Raw genomic sequence first — 17,188 nt, forward strand, 5'->3', positions numbered from 1 at the left:
TCATTGCGCAGACACTGTGGCCCGGCTGGATCGTGCCCAGAGGAAGGTGGCCAAGATGGTGGTGAGGAGGGGGGGAGGGGCGGGGGAGGGAGAGGGAGAAGGAAGCGGAGGGCTCCGAGTCCCCACTTTGAAACTAACCCTTTTTGAGTCCCTAGAAGAGACCCCCCCCCCAGCTTCAAACTTGCATCCTTTTCTCAGGGAAGGCCAAAGCCAAACTGCCAGGGGCGGCAGGGCGTTGTCCAAAAGGGCAGCCTTTGGGGCCCACCTCCCTGGCTTGGGGGGATGGGGCCCCGGTGGCCACCGGCCAGCCCAGAGCATGGCAAGCTGCCCAGGGAGCAAGGTTCCTGCGTCTCGGGGGAAGTCTAGGAGGTGGCCCGGTCCCTCCCAGGAGGGGCTGCCCAAAGCTGGCCTTCAATGTGCCTCTGAGTGGGGGAGGGGGGCTCCATTTGCCAGGGTGGCCAGGAATGCCCCGAAGAGGGCCCAAAGTCGGCTCAAGGTGATTCTGGGCGGCTGCTGCTAGCAATAACATTCGACTAGGAAAGCCAGGCAGCCTCCCTCCCCGCCTCGGACCCCAGCCTGTGCTTGGCAGCTACTTGTTAAACTCTCACTGTCCCTCTTAGTATGGATTCTAAGACAGAAGATTGGCCAGGGCCAGGAGCCTGGGGGGAAGGGACCGACTCAGGGTCACCCAGCGAGGAAGCGTTGGAGGCCAGATCTGAACCCAGGTCCTCCTGACTCTATCCACTGTGCTACCCAGCTGCCCCGGGGTGCTCTCAGCCCATCCATGGATGGCTCGGGTCCCGCTCCCCAGCTCTTGGCACGGAGAGCCTTCAGTGCTGCCTGCCTGCCCCGAGCCCAGCTCCAGGCCCTTCGGGGTAGGTGAGTGGCATCCTGTGACCCTGATTTACAGGGTCTGACCCAAGGGGAGAGGAGGGGCAGAGCTGGGGAGCTGCAGAAAACCCGGTCAGAGGCCACAGCCAGAGGAGAGATGGCAGGGAAGAATAAAGGCAGAGAACGGAGAGGAGAGGCCCAGAGGGCCAGGCAGGGCGGCTCCTGAGCTGGCACAGCACTCTCACACTCTCGCCAGCCTCCTGAGGGCTTTGACGAAGCCCTCCCAGCCTCCCCTGGCCAAGTTAGCCAAAGGGCTCAGCCCCCTGCAGTGCCGTGCCAAGCGGGGCACCGCGGAGGTCCACGTCTAAGGGTTGTTGGCCTTCATACCAGAGTGAGTCTGCCTGGCTGCTTCCGGCTATGGGGGGGGTGGGTGGGGGGCCAGCCAGCTGCCTGGCTTTACAGATGGGGGGGGGGAGAAGGGAGGGACCCTCCTGGTGGTCCACAGGGCTCAGGGATGGGAAGAGGAGGCTGCTGCTACCTTTCGCAGGGACTCCCTCAGGGCCAGGTGATCCTTGGTGTAGTTCAGCGGGTCTGCGCTGCTGGGGCTCCCGCGGGTCTCTGGGGAGGAGGGCTGGGAGGAGCAGTGGCAGACGCCCCTGGGAATCCCTAGGAGAAGGGACCGGCGCCCCTCCGGGCTCCGCAGCCAGCGCCCAGTGAGTGCAGCAAAGCAGCGAGCCATGCTGTCCCAGGGGAGTCCCGCAGAGGGCTGACCAGCACAGGGCAAGGGCTCCTGCTAGGCAGCCTCCGCTCCCCACCTCCCTCCAGCTGGCTCCTCCCAGGCCAAGGGCTACTCTCCTGGCCCAGGGCTCAGCCTGGCTGCCAGGTCTCTGGAGCAGAAGGAGAGCTCGGGGTCCCGGGGCACCCCTTCCCCCAGCCCCATTCCCAAAGAGTGGGAGGAGGGAAAAAGGGAGGAATAGCTTTATTGAGGGAAAAGAAGGGGGGCTGCTCCCCAACAAAGCGCTGCGGGTGGGTGAGGGCCTCCGGCCTGCCTCTGGAGCTTTGGCTCCCCTGTGCGCCCACCAAAGGGGGAAACACTCCCTCCTCAGAGTGTTCTGGAGCATCCGAGGTCCAAGCAGAGCCGCCTCGGCCTTGCCCTCGGCCCAGGCTCAGGAGATGGTGCAGCCTGCTTTCTCCTTGTAGGGATTCTTATCCTCCGGGATGCCCTTCACCAGCGGGTCTTCGCCACAGCGTGCCTCGATGTACTTCTTGATCTCCTCGGAACACTTGGAAACCTGAAAGCAGGGAAGAGGGGGTCGGGCGGGAGCCCCAGAGGCAGCCCCAGAGGGGCCCATTCGGACGGGCGCTCCCTTTGGGCAGGGACTCAGGTGCAGCCTGTGTGGAAGCCGCTACCACTCCCAACTCAGTGAGGCCTTTCCACAGCCCCTGCTGCTGCTCGGTCGTGCCTGGTTCTTTGGGAAACACCCTTGGCGAGGATCCTGGAGGAAATGCTTTGTCATTTCCTCCTCCAGCTCACTTGACAGATGGAGAAACCGAGGCAAGCCCGGGCTCCCACAGGAAGGAGGCGCCTGAGGCTGGGTTTGATCTCAGGACCATCTGTGACCTGGGACGTGACGGCTACCCTCCAGCTCTGGGAACAGGAGCCGAGATCAAACCTCACTGAGCTTCCCGGCCCCCGTGCTGTGAAAGGGAGGGGAACCCGCTACCCCGAACCCCCCAGCCAGGAAAGCCTGGCCCTTCTCTCCCAGTCTGGGGCCGCGGCAGCCCTCCCAGCCTTTCTTCAGCGCCGCCTTAGAGCTGTCAGGCTCCTTCCTTTCTTCCTAGCCTGCCCCTGCCCACAGCCCCGGAGCTTAGCGCCTCAGACCCTCGCGGAGAACCGGAGAGGGCGGCGGCTTGGCCGACTTGGGATGAGATCAGACTCCTTCCATCCTGCGACAAGGCAGGCGCTCTAGCCACCAGGCTGCCCTGCCTCGAGCTGGGCACTGGATTCCTCCTCCAGCCACGAGGCTTGCAGTGCCCATCCTCCTCCTCCTCCTCCTCCTCCTCTTCCTTCTCCTGCTGGAGTTGGGGCGATGCTTTCGGCCTGGCTCCAGGATGGGCGCCATCCACACTCCCTCCCAGAACAGAGAGCTGAGCCCTGCCTCTGGGCAGACACTTTGGCTCTTTGAGATCCAAATGGCTCCCAGGACCTCCCCCCCGCCCTGCCCCCATCCCCACCTCGGATCTCTCCATCCCCAAGTCAGGTGACATTCCTGTCTGCCCTCACAGGTGTCAAGAAGCTTGGATAAGTGGGGTTGGGGGGGCAGCCAATAAGACGTCCCAATAGATGGGAGGAGGCCGGAGGCTGGGTCTCTTCAAAAGGGAAAATCTAAGAAGGCTTCCTGGAAGAGGCAGCATTCGTTTGGGGCCTTCAGGAGAAAGGCAGCGCCAAGCAGGCGGCCAGTCAGGACTGGCGCACAAGGGAGAATAGGATCAAATGAGACTGGAAGGGAGAGCCTCGAATGCCGGGACGAGTCTATGTGATGGAGAAAACGAGAACTAGGGAGTCCCCACAGGGGGTCCATGAGACGGGCAGCCCTTGGGAGAGCCCCTGGAATGGGGCCGGTGGAGAGCTGAAGAGGCGGCGGCGTGGGGAGGGCCCGGGGGAGGGATCATCCCGAGGACAGGAGGGAAGCCGAGGCCGGCGGGAGAGAGGGTCGGCGCGGGCTGCTCTGGGGAGCCTCGGAAAGCATCGAAGCAGCCGCGCTAGGCTGGGGGGGTCACAGCAGGCTCAGGCTCGGCCTCCACAAACAGGCCCAGCCCAGGAGATCAGACCCAAGTAGAAGAGGCTTCGGGGGCGGGGCGGGGCGGGCAGGCCCCGCCCCCTGTGGCCCGCTGTGGGCAGCCTGGCCCCGCCCCCAATCCGGACAGCCGCCCCCCGGCCAGCGGCCTTCCAAAGGGCGGCCCAGGGGAAGCGGCCCCGCGGCGGGCCTGGAGCTCACCTGCTGCCTCTGCAGCTTCACCTCCTTCCGCAGCTGCGCCACCTCCATCTTCAGCTTGTCCTTCTCCGACAGGTCTTCCACGTGGACCGCCGGCATCTTCCCTCTGCGAGAGCCGAGAGCCGAGGCGGGCCTCCTCTGAGCTCCCCCTGCCCGCCCGCCCGCCCGCCCTCCCCTCGTTCTCCGGACTCCAGGCGGCCGCGAAGCCCTCCGCTCCCTCCCCACCTCGGCCCCTCCCACCCCCGTGGGGCGCTTCTCCGCTCCTCGGCCCTTCCGCGGGGTCCCCCTCCGTTCTGCCCGCGGAGCACCGGCCTCCGGGGCAGATTTCCAACTGGGCGAACATCTGGCCCCCCCCCCCCGCCCCCACATCCTTACCCGGGTCAGCCAGCTAGAAAGGGGCCCCGTTAGGACTCGAACCCAGGACCGACCGTGCTGCCAGCTCCGGCGCTCTCCTAGCGCACTGGAAGGGGCTCCCGGGGCTGGGCTGGGCTGGACTGCCTGTTTTTTCGAGTCACATCCGGGCTTTGTGTGTGAATCCAGGAAGAGGATGCGGCCCTCCGTCAGACCCTGCTCGCCTCGCTCCCCTCGGGGCCTGTCTAGGGCCAGGGGGCGGGGCGGGAAGGCCCCGCTTTCCCATTTATGTCTCCAGCACCTGGGGGGGGGGGTGGCCGGGGTCACTGGCAAAGTCACAGCTGGTCTGATCACACTGTCCTTCCGGAGTGGCCGGGAGTCCTCCGGACATCCCGCTGGGCCGCCCCCTGGAGCCGCTCTCCGAAACACTCGCCAGAGGCGGGGGAGGGGGGATGTCTACACCTACCGAGGCCATGGAGAAGGAGAAGAGGACCAAGATGGGCCACCTGGGGGCCTGGGCAGGGCTAGAAGGCAGCCAAGGCCACCCAGAGGACCACGGGAGCGCCGGGGTGGAGACGTGACAGGGAAGGTTGGGGGAGGAGCCAGTGGAGGAAAGTCTCTCCTCAGGGTTGAGGTTTCTGCTTTATTCAAGGAGCAGCAAAGAGCCACCTGAGGCCTTCGGGTGGAGGAGTCCAAGGATGAGTGTGAATGTGACCTTCAGAGAGACCAAAGAGGAGGCATGGCGAGAGTCTAGCTCAGCTGGGATGGGCCTGGCCTGGAGTGGGGAACAGGGGGCTGCTCCCACTGGGGCACGAGGGAGGAGGAGGGGCCTCAGAGGGCCGGAAGGGAAGGAGCAGGCCTCAGCCTCTGACCGCTAAGGAACAGAAGAGTGTAACGCTGGACACAGAGCCCAGGGATTCTGGGTTCCAATCCCGGCCCTAGCGGCCCTGTGCAGGTCCCCTCAGGCCTCTGAGCCCCACTCCCCACCTCCCCATATCGCCGGCACCTCCTCTGCAGGCAGGACCGCATCGAGGCCGTCTGGGCTCATTTTCACAAGCTCTCCTTCCATCTGTCTGCAAGGCATCAAGCTGGAGAGAGACGCAGAGACCAAGAGCGGCCACGGTCGGGCGTCCTGGGCTCCAGCCCTCCCTGGGGTCTCTCCCATTCGCTTTTCTCCATTGCCCTCGCCCTGATTATCTGGCTTCCCAGAGGAAGACCTCTGGCAAGGACAATGGCAGTGACCAGCCCTAAATTCGTGCCAGGCCTTCTTCCTTTGGTCTATCCAGTGCCAAGTTCCAGACTCTACTTTAAAGCACCCAAGTCCTAGACTGTTCCCGTCATCGCAGCGGAAGCACCTGGCCTTCAGAATTCTTGGGGGTCCAAAGCCTTATGGGAAATGCCACACACACTCCTCCTGGCCTGAGAAACATTCCTCCCACCTCCACCAGATACCAGACATGAAAGGGGCATCATCTGGGATATGTTACAATATTTCTTGCCAGAAAGATCCGAGTTCAAATCTGGACTCAGACCCTTACTATCTGTGTGACCCTGGGAAAATCATTTAACTCTGCTTGCCTCAGTTTCCTCATCTGCCAAATAAGCTGGAGAAGGAACTGGCAACCTCCCCCCACCCCCAACTTTGCCAAGAAAACCCCAGATGGGCTCACAACTTCGAAGGACTGAACAACAACGAGAGCCCAGTTGGACTCCGCCTGCAACTCTCCCTTGCCTCTCCGGGCTCCGAATCCCATGGGAAACAGGAAGCAAAGTTAGTGGGCCCCGAGTTGTTCTTGAAGTCACCATCCTGGCTCTTGGCGGTCGCCGCTTCCTTTTCTAGATGGCCACTAACCATCCCTCGGAGAACTGCTTCATGAACCGTGGATCTTGCCTTTTCCCAGCTCCCTGGCCAAGACTTACAGGCGCTGTGGAAGCCTTTGCAGCTATCTCCTGAGCTGGGACAGTGAGAAGAGCAGTGGCCTGGCAGGTCTGGGCTCCTCTGGGGGCTGCTGCCATCGATGAGGTGGAGGGTCTTGGGTAGGTCACTGGACTTCTTGGAACTCTCGTTTCCTCCACTCTTAACTGAGAGGTCAGGGAGGTCCCTTCCTGCTCACGATAGGGATTCTGAAGGCGGCCTGCTCTGGAGCCAAGTGTGGAGGAGCTGAGGCTGAGGGAGAGGAGGATGGCAGCAGTAGAGGCAGGCGCTCTTCTAGAGCGAATGGCAGGAGTGCGGACTAAGAAAGGAGCAGGCTGCAAAGCCACTCACGAGCAGGATCCCAGCACCTGGGCTCACGCCGGCTCCCCGGGGTGGCAGACATGGGAGGAGGCTGGCCCTGGCAGCGGGAGGCACGGGGCAAGCAGGAGCCCATAATGAAAGAGACTGAAAAGCACGAACACTCACTGAGCCCGACACATGGAGAGGGATGAGATCAGCCCTTGGAATGGGCCGCTTCCAATCTTTATTAAAAGCCGATAGGGGGAGAGCAGGAGGGGCGAGGAGGGAGCAGCAGCCACCAACGTCCTGCACTTTCTCTCAAGCTGGTGCTGCCCGCTGAGACGGCAGTGGCGAGCCTCGGACTTCTGCTCCTGGACCCTTTCCTGCTGAGCTCTTATGACGAAGGGGTTTACACTAGCTCCTCGGCATGCACCTCGGGGCCCAGGGCTTTCAGGAAATGACGCAGCCGCCCTTGAGCTCCTTGAAGGGGTTCTTGTCCTCCGGGACTCCCTTCACAAGGGGGTCCTCGCCGGACCTCTCCTCGATGTAGTCCCTCACTTCTTCACAGCATTTTGAGACCTTTGAAAACAGAAAAGGGGAGAAGATCAGCTGCCGGCTGGCTGCTGTGGGCTCAGCGCCCGGAACCCTCAGAGACAGGCCACGCTGGTGGTGTGGCCGGCTCTGAAGTCGTCCCTTCCTTCTCCCAACTTGCGGTCAGGCTTCAGCCTGGATGCTCTCCCTCATGTTCTATGATGTGGGCCCTGCTGGGCCCGAGACCACTCCCGATGGCCTTGCAGGGTATTGATCCATTTGGCACCCTTGTGGGCACTGGGCGAAGGGGCAAAGAAAGATAACGGCAGCCCCCGGCTTCTAGGAACTTACTTTGGGCTTGGAAGCAAAAACCCACAAGATGATCTGAGGAAGGGGGAAGGAAGTCGTGATGGGGAGCAAAAAGAGCTTCCTGAAGAGGCGGCCCCCAATCCAGAGAGAAAATGTAGACTAGAAGACGGGGAGGTGGGGAGGAAGAGCACAATGGTGGTGGTGAGGCACAATGGACGCCAATGGACTTGGAACCAAAAGATGGAATGTGGAGCTCGAGGAGCAACATGCTAGCCAGTGTGGCTGGAACGTACCTGCCTCACAGAGGGGCTGTCGTGAGGATCAAATGAGACGCCATGTGCACAGAATTGTGTGTAGCCATTGGTATATGTAGCAGTGAGCAGAATAAAGGTATGGTGGGGGAGTGTGCTGAAACTTCTAGAAGGGAGGCTGGGCTGGAATAGGGAAGGCTTGAAATACCACCAAAGCACAAGCACCTACAACTGCATGGGGGCATCTAAATGGCACAGTGGCTAGAGTACTGGGTCTAGAGTCAGAATGGCTCATCTTCCCAAGTTTGAATCCAGCCTCAGACCTTTCCTAGCTGTGTGATCCTGGGCAAGTCACTTTGCTCTGTTTGTCTCAGTTTCCTCATCTGTCATATGAGCTGGAGAAGGAAATGGCCCACCATTCCAGGATCTTTGCCAAGAAATTCCCAAATGGGGTCATGAAAAGAGTGAAAACTACAGAACAACAATGGCACGTGCGGGTGCTACAGGGACAAAGACAAGAATGGAGGAGCTTACGTGGCCCCCAGTGAAGACTCCCCTGGGGGGGGGGGCAGTCAGATGTGGGCCTTGGGAAGATGACCTCAGTAACCATGTGCAAGGCCAGCACCCAAGGATCCAAGGGACACTGGCAGCTCATCCCTGGCCTGGGAAGATGCTCTCATTGTCCCTCTGCACCAAGAGCTTTGGGAGCCGCGGGCAGAGATTGCTTCCCAGCTGGGTCTGTGGCTCCTAGTCCTGCCTGAAGCAGGCGCCCTCTACTTCTCCTAAAGAAGCTGAGAGGAATCATGGCCTCGGGATGGGCGGGGGGGTGGGGGGTGTCAGTCCCCAGTCAAGGGAAAAACTTGGTCTAAACTTGGCTCTCAAGGAAGGAGCCAGACTGAAGTGATGGCTGGGACGAGGGAATTGGACCAGACGATTGGTCCAAAGGGCCGACTCCATCCCACTCCTAAGCCCTACTTGGCTTATTGCGGCCAAACTCCCGGATGCTTTACCCTGTGCCTCTGCCAGGGGAAGCGGAGCGAAAGGCCAGAGACGGGGATGCTGGGAAATGCAGAGGACAAGCTGGTGCCGGTCCCCCCCGCCCTCCTCCCTTCCAAAGGCTGCAGGACTTTACTCTGAACAACCTCTGTTTGGAGATCAGCCCGAATGGCACCCCCTCCAATGCCCCATCACAGAAGGCTCCTCAGGCTATGCCCAGAGAGCTCGCCAAGGTGGGCGAGCTTTGGACGCAGACCCAGCGACGGGCCTGGGGCTGTTGGCATTCGAGGCTCAGCCCTCCCTAGGTCAGAAAGCTGGCCAGGAGGGGGTGGGCCGGTGGGGTTCCAGCAACTGCTGAGGGAAGCCTCCCTGGAAGCAGGAGTGCCGCTCCCCTGCCCGGTGGGACCTTTGGGATCCCTAACAAGGCAGGGCCCTGGGCACCTTTCCCGTTTCTGACCCAGGCCCCCGGGGCCTCTGGCTTCCCCCAGGGGAGGTGGGACGCCGCTGAATCCCCTCGAAGAAGGCACGCTGCGCTGCTTCATGTGTGTCCTGTTGTCATGGATATGTCCTGGGGAGGGAGGAGTGTGCCAATGAGCGTGTGTGTGTGTGTGTGTGTGTGTGTGTGTGTGTGTGTGTGTGAATGTGTGTGTGTGAGTGTGTGTGAGTGAGCGTGTGTGAGTGTGAATGTGTGCCAATGAGCGTGTGTGTGTGTGTGTGTGTGTGTGTGTGTGTGTGACTCCATCGACGGGGGCATCCCGGGCCCTCCTTGACTTCAGAGAGTCCCCAGGGTGGGGGCACCGGGCCAGCCTTTATATCCGTCCGAGGCAGTGGAACAAGTCAGACCTGCCCAGATCTGCCACCCCGCCAGCTGCTTTCCTCTCTCTGATGTCAGGGTGAGCTGGCACGTCCTGCCGGGAGGTGGGGGGATGGGGAGGCTGGCCTCCAGGCCCATCAGCAGGGGCTCTCTGGGGCGATCCTTCCCCTCTGTGAGGCCGAGAGGAAGCCTCAGACTCGGAGCTGCCCCCTGCCGTGCCCCAAGGGGAGAATGGAGGCCTCGTGGGGCCTGCAGGCCTGAGCTTCCAGAGGGCCAGCCCGGCCCTTCCCCCTTTGACAGCGGGCACACACAAGGTGCCAGAGTCGTGGGCAGATGGGCAAAGGGGGTGAGGCACAGCTTTGGCCCTAAGGAAGACTCCAACAAGCACGAGTTCCCAGAAGAGATCGTCAAGAGGCGTCCCGGAGGCCCGGCAAGGCGGCTGGAAGAGGCGAGGGCCTCTGGGGGTGACTTCTGGGAAGATGGCCGGGTGCGCCCGGCACAGGGGAGGCACCGGAGCCACCAAATCAACTAAAAGATGGAAAGGGTTGCCTTTTCCCCTCCGACAGCCTGCATGGGCAATGGGCGCGGCGCCTCTCGGGCCCAGATCTCTCAGTCCAAACCCTTCGTCTCCTCCTGGGAAAACAGAGGCCCCGAGGCGGGCAGGGCCAAGCCCAGGGACTGTCACCCAGAGGCAGAGACGAGAGTAAACCCTGTCTCTTGGCACACTCTCGAGCCAGGGTTGGCAAAGCCATTTGTTCCTTGGATCCCCTTCTCCATGGGCACGATTTGGATCAGAAAACCAACCAAGTGGGAAGGAAGGTGGGTGCCAAGAGGGACCCCCCCCCCCACGGGACAACCAGACACTGGGCCAGGCTTCTAGAAACAGAGGCCAGAAGGCTCACTACCTCCACCTCCTCTGGTCCGCCTGCACACAGTGGCCGAGCCTGGCCGTGTCCATCCCCACCGCTCCTGGGCCTAAAGACGCTGTCCTCCGGCTGGCCTTCGAAGCCCTTCCCAGCCTGGCACGGGACAGCTCGGCCTGACCCATCCCGTCACCAGGACTTTGGCCCGGCTCACCCTGAGGCCCCCGATTCTCAGCCAAAGGTTGCCTGATGCCATCTGAGGGCTTTGCCCTCCCAGCACCGGCTTCATCGATCTGTGCTGCAGGCCGGGCCTCGGCCTCCTGGTGGCGGGCACTGCCCGTCTCCAGCTCAGAGGGCAAGCCGACCCCAATGCCCCTCCCTTCTCTTGCCTCGCCTTCCCTCCCCGGGGAGAAACGCTCCCACCACAATGTTTCCATGGCAGAATGGAGAGAGCCTGCCTGGGGTGCTCTGGCTGGGGCCCTCTGGACCCCCCACGGTGGCAGCCTTCACCCAGAGGGCCCGAGGACTCGGAGCGAGCTGCGGCTGGCAGAGAAGAAGAGTGGCTTCACGGGGTTCCAGGCCTGGCCAGGGCTCCCCACCGGCCTGATCCGGGGTCTGCACTGGCCAAGCCCCACCCCCCGAGGGGGGCCCCCCGAAGCGGCCGCTCACCACCATCCTTTCCAGGGTCACCTCCTTCTTCAGCTGGTCCACCTCCATCTTGAGCTTGTCCTTCTCGGTCAGGTCCTCGATGTTGATGACCGGCATGCTGGCCGCGGCTCGCTGTCTCTCGGGGAGGCCGCCCGGCCCCCCACTTTTAAAGCCGCTTGAGGTAAGCTCCGCTAATGGGATTAAGCCGAGGGCTCAGCCCTCCCTCTTGGCCAGCCAAGGTCACTGAGTGCCCACCGGCTGGACCAGAGATGGGGGGGTCTCCACATCCCCCTCCCTTCTCAGGGAAACCATCTGGCCTACCCGGCCTCTCCTGGGATGCTTCACCCGCCTTCCCTGTCTTTTGGGGGTCACCAGGGAGGCTGGGCACGAGGTCACTAAACTGCTGACGCCACTAATCTGGTATTACAGGGGCCCCAGGAAGAGGGCTGGCTGCCCCCCACCCCCAGGGAGCAAGCCACATCCTGGGAGGAAATCGCTCAGAAGGAGGAGGGGGCTGGGCCAAGCGGGCGCCATCTTCATTTACCCAGGCTTGACTCCCGTGGGCTCTTCTCCAACAAGGGCCTCGGACCCAAGAGATGGAGGAGGGGGCGAGGGGGACGTCACCCCATCCTGGAGGAGAGCGCTGGGCCCCACAGGGGCCTGGGAGGAGGGGCAGCGTCCCTGGCAATCGTTCCTCTCTGTCCCCCCACGATCTTAGTTTGGCTTCCTGGGGGGGATACAAAAGAAGACGAGAGGGTGGCTGGGGTGTCCCCACCTGATGCCCTTCTTTCCTGAGCTTTCCACGAAGGATGAAGGAGTGACAACCCCCCCCCCATGCTGTGTGGCCTTAATCCTCTTGACCTCTGCAGCCCGGGGCACTGTGGATCCCCCCCCACTCCCTCTCTCCTCCCCCTCACTCTCTCCCCCTAGGGCTGGGGGCTGTGGTGCTCCCCCCAGCTCTGCTTGGAGTGGATAACTAACGGAGGGCATCCCTCCAGGTTCTGCCCTGGCCCTCTCCTCCTCTCCCTCCAGCTCATTCGCTCCCTCGGATGCAGCCACTGCTCCAGCTGCCGCCACCAGGAAGCATCGAACCCTCGCCAGGCCCAAATGGGATGATGTAGTGGCAAAGCAGAGTCCTGTTGCTCCTCTCCTGAGCCTGTGCAGAGCCTCGTCTTTCCTATGAAGGCTCACGGCCACTTAGAGCGGATCGGGGACCACGGACCACGGACCACGGACCACGGACCACGGACGGAGTAGTGTCGGCCGAAGCCAGATTGCCACCAAGCTGCTTTCTAGTCTCTCGGCAGGTTTTTTAGTCGAATAAGGAGCTCTTTCCTGGGTCCATTTTCCACACACACACACAGAAGCTGCTACATTTTCTATCTCTGTGTATCCACATATTTCTAGGACGTTAGTTGTCATAACATGTGTGTAACACCAGTTCCCCTGGCTGTGTGTTCAAAGGGGCTCGACCCAGAGCTCTCCAAAGAATGGGGAGCCACCCAAAACGATAGGAAAGAATGTTTCTAATCCCTAGCAAGAAGACAAATGCAAATGAAAACAATTCGCCTCACGAGTTGGCAAAGATGACGAAGGATGGGAATCGTCGATGTTGGCTGGGTGGCGGGAAGATAGGCACACTCGTACATAATTGGTGGAGCTGTGAATCCGTATTTTGGAGAGCAATCTGTATACGATCCTGCAAAGTTGATGCTATGATCAGCCCCATGTTACAGCTGAGAAAGCGAAGGCACACAGAGGTGAAGTGACTTGCCCGGGATTTGGGCCCAGGTGCTCCTGGCCTCAGGTTCGGGCTGGAACCAATACTGCAGGGAGTGGCACAGTCACTCAGTCCGAGAAGAGGAAGATTTTTAGAAAGCATGGAAGCTGGGGGGAGATTCAGGGACGGCCCTTTGTGGGAGGTCCAGCTGGCCAAGTGGCCGTTTCTTCTAGGCTCCTCAGAAATGGGGAATGGGGGGGCAGTGACCCAGAGGCATCAACAGGGTGGAGGTTTGGCAGGGAATAAGGAAGAGGCCAGAGTGTGGCTGAACCAGGCTCAGGGTAGAGAGCAAGGGCAGCACAGGGACTGCAAAGGAGTGGACTGGAAGGTGTGGCTGTGGGCAAAGGGAAGTATCAGGCCCAGCATGGCCTCCTCTGCCCATCATGCTGCCTCTGCCAAGACTTAGAAAGAGAATCCGATGGAATTCTCATAGAGAAATGTGGGAGGCCAATAAGAGAAACAGAGTCTTAAATAGATGAAAATCTGAGACTCCTCTTTTGACCCCTTTTATGATCCGCACCTTTTCTTATTGAAAAACATCATAGCTTCTAGGAAAACTTTACGTTCTTAGTAAACCAGCACTTAATGAGTTAACAGCCTTTTTTCACTCATTAGAGTAAAGCTGCAATTTAAATTGCAATTTGCAATACCAGGCAATTCAACCCTGAGAAAAATATTCCCCAACTTGGCTTCCTGATAAGAAGCCAGTCAAAATTCAGCCTTGGCCTTGGTCTGTTCTGAAGCCAATGAGACCTTTTGGGTTTTGATGTGACATCATTTGTAACTTCTGCACATCTGTGAAGTTTCGGGGGGGTTCTTTTGTGTGAGACGAGTCTTGAAACATATATAATAAACTCCATGCTACTGGAGCCAGAGCTGGAAGCAGGAGCTAAAAGATGTTCAGTGTCCCTGATTTCCTTATCAACTAAACTGTCCTGATAAGATTATCTGAGATGATAAAGAAATCTCCAGAGGGAAACCCAATGGTGAGAAAGCCCAGTCCAGGCTACCTTAGGGCCACCCAGAGAGAGGCCTGAGGGTCCTGGGTCTGAGGTCCCGCTATAAGAGGGCCACCCACAGAACACACCAAAAGAGGGCTGCGGTCAAGTTCCAGGGCCGAAAGAGATCCGGGGAAGGAGCCCCCTGCCCTCCCACTGGGGACCGGGACCCCTATGCCAAGACAGACCCAGACTGTACCAGGGGTGGGGGAGCAGAAAGACCACGAGCCCCAGCTGGGTCCTGGGTGAAGGACAAGACAGGAAGCAAGCTCCGCCCCCAGAGGTGTAGCCTCCAGCCCAGGCACCTGCAAAGAGCGCCTCCCTGTGGCTGAGCCTGGTAGCAGCCCAGCAGACAGACCCAAAGCTGAGTCTGAAAACTGCAGAGCTCCGGGCCCAAGAGGACCTGAGCGCCAGCCAGACATGGAGCTCATCACCAACAAGGTCCAAGGAAAAGGAGGAGGCTGGAAGAATGGGGGGGAGACAGAGACACTCAGAAACAGACACAGAGACAGAGAGAGACACACACAGAGTCAGAGAGACACACAGACACAGAAAGACAGAGACAGAGAGGCACACAGAGACAGACAGAGACACAGAGACAGAGACACACAGAGACAGAGACAAAGATACAGTGACAGAGACACAGAGACAGAGAGAGACACAGAGACAGAGAGAGACATACAGACAGAGACACACAGAGACAGAGAGACACACACAGAGACAGAGACACACAGAGACAGAGACACACAGAGACAGAGACACACAGAGACAGAGAGACACACACAGAGACAGAGACAAACAGAGACAGAGAGAGAAAAAGATACAGAGACAGAGACAGAGAGACACAGAGAGAGACAGAGAAAGACACAGAGACAAAGACACACACAGAGACACAGAGACTGAGAGATACACACAGAGACAGAGACACAGAGATAGAGAGAAACACAGAGACAGAAACACACACACAGAGACACACACAGAGACAGAGACAAACAGAGACAGAAAAAGATACAAAGAGACACACACACACAGAGACAGAGAAAGACACAGAGACAAACACACACACAGAGACACAGAGACTGAGAGACACACACAGAGACAGAGACACAGAGATAGAGAGAGATACACAGAGACAGAGAAACTGAGACAGAGAGGCGTACCATAAAAACTGCTCTATTACAGGGAAGTCCAAGATACCAACCCAGGAGAAGAGAATGACTCAACATCACCTGCAAGGAAGGTCTCAGGGAAAGGGGCATCTCGGAGCCAAGGCTATCTGGAACAGACCCAAACTCTCCCAAAGAGCTAAAACCGAGATGAGAAGTTTATGAAAAAAAAATGGGAAAAGAAATGAAAGCTCGGCAAGAAAGATAGGAGAGGGAGCAGCTGGGTGGCCCAGTGGATGGAGAGCCAAGCCTGGAGATGGGAGGTCCTGGGTTCAAATCTGGCCTCAGACACTTCCCAGCTGTCAAGTCACTTGACCCCCATTGCCTAGCCCACTTACCACTCTTCTGTCTTAGAACCGATACCCAGTAGTGACTCCAAGATGGAAGTAAGGGTTATAAAAAGATAGGAGAGAGCGGGCTAGGACAAGCCAGATGAACGCTTACCCAAGAAAGCGTGGAAATTGAAGAAATGGTGCCGACTCTAATAATTCGTTGGATTTGCCTGAGCCTCCATTCTCGCCGGAGTTTCTGATGGGATCGTGACGTAACAATAATGCTTTGCAGCTGTAAGCTAAGCCAGAGAACCCCAGCAGCGGAGCCCTGACTGCATTGTTCCCAATGAAGCTGGCCTGGGAGCAGATAAAGCAGTGATCTCCACAAGGACATTTCCGGGCCGCAGGTGGCTAGCCCTGTGCCTGGAAGATCGTAGGCCCCCTCTGGCCAGGGGGTCTCTAGCTCACAGCTCGGATTCCAGGCCACGGGCAGCCAGACAGTGCAACACCCTGAACATCAGAGCGAATCTAAATGAAAAGCTCTGGGAGTGTTTAGGGCCAAAATGCAGACCTGGCAGATCAGGGTACCAAGAGAAAGAAAGAATTCAGCTTCAGAGGCGCCACCGCCAGGCCGGGCAAGGCTTGGCTTGCAGTGCCATGTTGCAGAAGGTAAAGGATCCAGACCTACCTCCAAAGTAATAACCAAGACTGAGTCCTTCTAAGACTTCCAAACAGCCCCTGTGAAAAGGCAAGAACAGAGCAGAGAATCCGACACACAAACTTAGGAGTCAAGAGAAACAGAAGCAGAGACCGAGCAGGCCAATAGAAGGGGCTGGACTGGGTTCAAGTCGCAGAGCTCGGGGGAAAAGAGACTTTCCATTCTTTGGGGAGATGACACAAGTGTTCCCCCAAAACCCGGGAAAACTGGCCAATGAAGCCCTCAGCCGAGGACCAAAAAGGAGGCCAGAAACTGGTGTGGTGGGGGAGGGGCGGCTTTAATCCAAGCGGCAGTACGGAGACATGGGAGAGTGCCCCCCCCCACCCCAGGCCTGCTGGAGAGAACTCAGAGACGAAGCCTATCCAGAAAGGCTGCAAACCGCTCCCCCCCACCCCACCCCACCCCACACACACAGAGCGGCTCATCTTCACAATTCGATTCAGATACCGAAGAAAGCCCATCACAGAGAAGGAAAAGGCAATTTGACTACCAAGAGACACTCGGGAAGGGGCGGAATCAAGAGCTCCCGTTAAAAGAAGGAAGCCGGAAGCGCCACCACCAAGACTGCCCGACCACAACCACGGGGATAACTCAGTATTTCACCAAGAGGAAAACACAAATTATGGGTGGAAAGTGGCGAGCCTGCGCGGCGGCAGAGAGTGAGTTCAGGCCGGCATCTTCCGCACCCTGCGAGCTGCGCACTCACTCTCCGCGTTCTAGAATGATCCAGAGGCTGTCCACGGAGTTGGGAAAAGCAATTTGAAATCTTGTGAATAAAGTCACCCAAATTTGAACCCGAGCCCGGGCCTCGGGACCCAAGGAAGCCCCCAGGGGCACCCAAATAGCCAGAGCAGCACAGCACTTGTCGTGCCCACAGAGATGCCCACTGCCTGGGGAACGGCATCCCCCTGACCGGGAGCCCAGCTCAGGGAGGAGAGCGCCATCGGGGCAGAATTCCCGGAAATGGCCAGGGTCACTCGAAGCTCTCTGGGGAGCGATTTCCCGTCCTCCGCGGGCCTTCCGCGGGGTGCCCCTCCCCCAAGCTGGGGGCAGCCTCTGATCCATTTTCCGGAGGAGAACACTGAGGTCTAGGGAAGGAGTCCACCACAGGGCCCAGCCGCCGGGGGGGGCCTCTCGAGCGCCTGCTATGCCATGAGGGTGCCCGAGGGCTGAGGGTCGGCCGCGGTGAGCTCGCATCCGGCCAGGCCCCGGGCGGGCGAAGGAGCTCTCCCACTGCGCCGCGGAGGGCACACGGCGGCCTCCCCGCCCCTCCCCCTCAGGGTCTGGGAGAGCCCCGCCCCGCCCCGCCCGGCTCCTCCCCGGGGCTGGGCCCAGAGCCTGGAGGGCTAAATAAAGCGGGAGCCCTCTCGGGCCGGCCCCACTTCGGCTCGCCTTCTCGGCCATGTTCCCGCTCCTGCTGCCCCTGCTGCTGCTGTGGTGGCCGGCGCT

The 17,188-nt window shown here is 59.8% G+C and overlaps 2 protein-coding genes across 3 annotated transcripts; both read right to left on the reverse strand.

The window, feature by feature from the left end:
- Nucleotides 1–1,792: 1,792 nt before the first annotated feature.
- Nucleotides 1,793–4,438, reverse strand: GNG11 (G protein subunit gamma 11). The gene is made up of 3 exons (XM_044656751.1): nucleotides 4,203–4,438; nucleotides 3,831–3,933; nucleotides 1,793–2,123 (listed from the first exon to the last, which is right to left on the reverse strand). Exons 2-3 carry the CDS (start codon nucleotides 3,924–3,926, stop codon nucleotides 1,998–2,000), a joined length of 222 nt encoding a protein of 73 aa, XP_044512686.1. The 5' UTR covers nucleotides 3,927–3,933; nucleotides 4,203–4,438; the 3' UTR covers nucleotides 1,793–1,997.
- Nucleotides 4,439–6,607: 2,169 nt separating this feature from the next.
- On the reverse strand, nucleotides 6,608–13,072 carry GNGT1 (G protein subunit gamma transducin 1). Of its 2 annotated transcripts, XM_044656752.1 has the most exons (5): nucleotides 12,380–13,072; nucleotides 11,350–11,532; nucleotides 10,848–10,996; nucleotides 10,200–10,313; nucleotides 6,608–6,972 (listed from the first exon to the last, which is right to left on the reverse strand). In XM_044656752.1, exons 3-5 carry the CDS (start codon nucleotides 10,920–10,922, stop codon nucleotides 6,844–6,846), a joined length of 318 nt encoding a protein of 105 aa, XP_044512687.1. In that variant the 5' UTR covers nucleotides 10,923–10,996; nucleotides 11,350–11,532; nucleotides 12,380–13,072; the 3' UTR covers nucleotides 6,608–6,843. The 2 variants fall into 2 exon arrangements, with proteins under 2 accessions (XP_044512687.1, XP_044512688.1); XM_044656753.1 differs by lacking the exon at nucleotides 10,200–10,313 and having other exon boundaries at nucleotides 10,827–10,996.
- Nucleotides 13,073–17,188: the final 4,116 nt, after the last annotated feature.

Source organism: Gracilinanus agilis, chromosome 1 (genome assembly GCF_016433145.1).
Source record: "Gracilinanus agilis isolate LMUSP501 chromosome 1, AgileGrace, whole genome shotgun sequence".
Lineage (NCBI taxonomy): Eukaryota > Metazoa > Chordata > Mammalia > Didelphimorphia > Didelphidae > Gracilinanus > Gracilinanus agilis.

Bases quoted from the DNA above. Each gene is read 5' to 3' on its own strand.
- GNG11 (XM_044656751.1), bottom strand. From the start codon at position 3,926: ATGCCGGCGGTCCACGTGGAAGACCTGTCGGAGAAGGACAAGCTGAAG. The intron at 2,124-3,830 runs GTGAGCTCCAGG...CCCTGCTTTCAG, and splicing joins TGAAGCTGCAGAGGCAGCAG to GTTTCCAAGTGTTCCGAGGA.
- GNGT1 (XM_044656752.1), bottom strand. From the start codon at position 10,922: ATGCCGGTCATCAACATCGAGGACCTGACCGAGAAGGACAAGCTCAAG. The intron at 10,314-10,847 runs GTGACCCTGGAA...GTCCCGTGCCAG, and splicing joins TGGACCAGCTGAAGAAGGAG to GCTGGGAAGGGCTTCGAAGG. The intron at 6,973-10,199 runs GTAGTGAGCCTT...CTGTTTTCAAAG, and splicing joins GCGGACCAGAGGAGGTGGAG to GTCTCAAAATGCTGTGAAGA.